The following is a 3,195-nucleotide window of genomic DNA, read 5'->3' on the forward strand; positions in this document are numbered from 1 at the left end:
TTCCTTCAGGATCACCAACTCTCCAGTGGCAGACATCGCGGTGGTCTGGGCTAAATGTGAGGATGGAAAAGTCCGCGGTTTCATCCTGGAGCGGGGCATGAAGGGCTTCTCCACGCCCAAGATCGAGGGGAAGTTCTCTCTGAGAGCCTCGGCCACAGGAATGATCCTCATGGACGAGGTGGAGGTTCCTGAGGAGAACCTGCTGCCCAAAGTCTCAGGCTTGGGGGTGAGTGGATCCCTTCATTTTTCTGAGACAAAGGTTTAAATAAGATTCCTCTAGAGCGTCTGTCTCGTTTCCCTCAGGGTCCTTTCGGCTGCCTGAATAACGCCCGTTACGGCATTGCGTGGGGGGCTCTGGGTGCAGCCGAGTTCTGCTTCCACGCTGCTCGTCAGTACACGCTCGACAGGTCCAAAACCCTTCCTTCATTATCCAACACAGAGAGGTCCATGTTTGCTGCAATGCATGACTCGGACATGAACGTGTTTTTTAATTTCCTGAACCAGAATCCAGTTTGGCGTTCCTCTGGCGAGAAACCAGCTGATCCAGAAGAAGATGGCTGACATGTTGACAGAGATCACCGTGGGCCTGCAGTCCTGTCTGCAGCTGGGCAGACTCATCGATGAGAAAAAGTGAGGGAAGCTGGTGATTTTGAACCCTCGCATAGAAAAAGCAAAAAGACAGAACCAGCTGAATCCCTTCTGGGGTCACAGGGTTGCTGGAGCCTATCCCAGCTACTGTGGAATAAAGGTGGAGTCACTGTTGCATTATTGGGTTGTTAAAAAGTAGGATTAGTTTACTGCACCACATATGTGTCTAAGTCGAGGCCCAAGAGCCGGATCTGGCCTGCCGGGTAATTCTATCCAGTCGCCCAGATCATTTTATTTTATTGTTATTTTACTATAGTTATTTAAGGTTTAAGGGTTTTTTAGGCTGTCTTGAAGTGTAGCTAATATTTCAGCTACATGCTAGCTGTTTTGGATAATTTAGGCTTCATTTCAGTTTTTGAAGCTATTTTGGAGTTTACCTAATATTTACATGCCTGCTGTTTCAACTAATTTAGGCTTTTTTTTTTTTTGTTTTTGAGGCTCTTTTGATGTGTCGCTAATATTTCAGCTACAAGCTAGCTGTTTTGGCTAATTAAGGCTTTTCTCAGTTTTGAGGCTATTTTGAAGTTTAGCTATTTTTTCAGCTACATGCTATCTGTTTTGGCTAATCTAGTTTTTTTTTTTTTTTTTCGGCTAATTTAGCATTTAGCTAATATTTTAGCTGGCCACCAGCTCCAGCATTTTCAGCTGCTAGCCTCAGGGATTTCAGCTAGCATCTTCAGCAGCCAAATTCAGCTTACAGCATTCACATTGTAGGAAATGCTATATATCTAGTTCATATTTATGTTAAAAAGTTACAGTTTTAAAGTTTTAGAAATTTATTTTTAGTGTTCAATTAATGTTAATCCTGTTCGGATCGCGACCTAAGGTGTGTTTTATATTTGTCCCCTTGTGTGATTGAGTTTGACACTCCTGTGTTAAAGAGTAACCAAACAGGGAAGTTGGAGGCTGACTCCGCCCACAGCTGAAATGTGAAAATTCAGTCAGAGGGGTGGGGCTGGGGGTGCAGGACTGTTATTACTGGAGCTGCAGATCATGATGTGAAACTTAATCACAAAATTCAAATGTAATACCTCAATTTAACCTGTAGAGGGCAGCACACTGATGGTTTGTGACTATATTTTCAAGAATTAAACAAATTTATTTTAATTTGTCAAAAATGTGGAAAGGATCAACAAACAGCCTTTTTAAAGCTCCATTTATAGAGGTCAGAAAATGTTGAAATATTAACACTATAATTCCAGTAGATTTTGAAGGAGAAAAGCGGCGTGCACGCCGCTTTTCTCCTTCAAAATCTACTGGAATTATCGTGTCAACGGTTGAAAAGTTACAGTATGTTAAAGATTTTGTGTTTAAGCGTCAAACGCCTCACACTTGCTGTGTTTGCACGCAGAGCGGCCCCGGAGATGATCTCCATGCTGAAGAGGAACAGCTGCGGGAAAGCGCTGGACATCGCCCGGCAGGCCAGAGACATGCTGGGAGGGAACGGCATCGCAGACGAGTACCACATCATCCGCCACGTCATGAACCTGGAGGCTGTCAACACCTACGAAGGTAAAGGCGGGGGCAGCAGCGCTCCCGTCCAGTCTCTCCTCCTCCTGCTTGACGTCCGTTCTCTCCTCCAGGAACTCATGACATCCACGCCCTGATCCTGGGCAGAGCCATCACGGGGCTGCAGTCCTTCACTGTGGGCAAGTAGGAAGACGACCATCAGCTCCGATGTCCGAGTCAAACATGTTTGAGTGCTTTAACTACAGACAAACCCATGGTTTAAGGCTAATGCGGCTGCTTTAAAAGTAGTCTGGTCAAACAAAAGCAGGTTATTTTTACACAATGAAGAACTGCTTACAATGTAGTGAATGTGGATCTGAGTTTCTGAAATTATAAATCGTCATCACAGTCTGTGTGTGTGTGAGTGTGTGCGATTGCTCTTTTGTTCTTAATGTAAACCGGAGTCTTTCAGTTTTGATGGTTCAGTGATTCTTGCACTTTACAGGCTCTTAACACTAAAGTGTTCCAAGTTTTCAAAAAGACATTTGAATGAATAAACATTAGAAAAAAAACAGAATCTTGTCTTCTTTACATTTTTTCACAAATATGAACAAGATTACTTTGGTTAAAAGGTATAAAATCAATCAACACGTAAAGAATCAGTTTCTGGTAAACCGCAGTTTCTCTTTTTGTTCATTTTTCTACCGTCTTTGTCTTTTTATGCTCATGTGATGCAAACAAACAGTCGTCCAATCATAGGCTAGCTCGGGGGTCTAGAACCTGCGGCTCCAGAGCCACATGTGGCTCCTTTATCTCTCCATGATGGCTCTCTGGATGAGGAAAATCATTTAATAGGATGTTTTTTAATCTTAAATTTAGTTTAATAAGGAATTTTAGGCTGTTTTGGAGTTTAGCTAGTAATTAAGCAACAAGTTTGCTTTTTTTTGTGCCTAATTTGGGACTGAGTTTTTTTATGCTAATTTGGAGTATAGCTAAAAATTTAGCGACAAGCTAAAGTTTTTGGGTAATTTGTTATCTACTGAGATTTTGGTGCTTTTATTTTGTTGTACCAGCAAGACCTTTGTGGAAAAAATAATA

The 3,195-nt window shown here is 42.4% G+C and overlaps 1 protein-coding gene across 1 annotated transcript in view; it reads left to right on the forward strand.

Annotated features, from left to right (window-relative positions):
* Window positions 1-2,674, forward strand: part of gcdha (glutaryl-CoA dehydrogenase a) — an 8,034-nt gene extending 5,360 nt beyond the window's left edge. Inside the window, exons 8-12 of the mRNA XM_024291678.1 lie at window positions 10-226; window positions 304-407; window positions 505-630; window positions 2,000-2,160; window positions 2,232-2,674. Of these exons, the coding sequence (XP_024147446.1) occupies window positions 10-226; window positions 304-407; window positions 505-630; window positions 2,000-2,160; window positions 2,232-2,305 (682 nt within the window). The 3' untranslated portion in view covers window positions 2,306-2,674. The remainder of the gene's footprint in view (window positions 1-9; window positions 227-303; window positions 408-504; window positions 631-1,999; window positions 2,161-2,231) is intronic.
* Window positions 2,675-3,195: the final 521 nt, after the last annotated feature.

Source organism: Oryzias melastigma, linkage group LG23 (genome assembly GCF_002922805.2).
Source record: "Oryzias melastigma strain HK-1 linkage group LG23, ASM292280v2, whole genome shotgun sequence".
Classification (NCBI taxonomy): domain Eukaryota; kingdom Metazoa; phylum Chordata; class Actinopteri; order Beloniformes; family Adrianichthyidae; genus Oryzias; species Oryzias melastigma.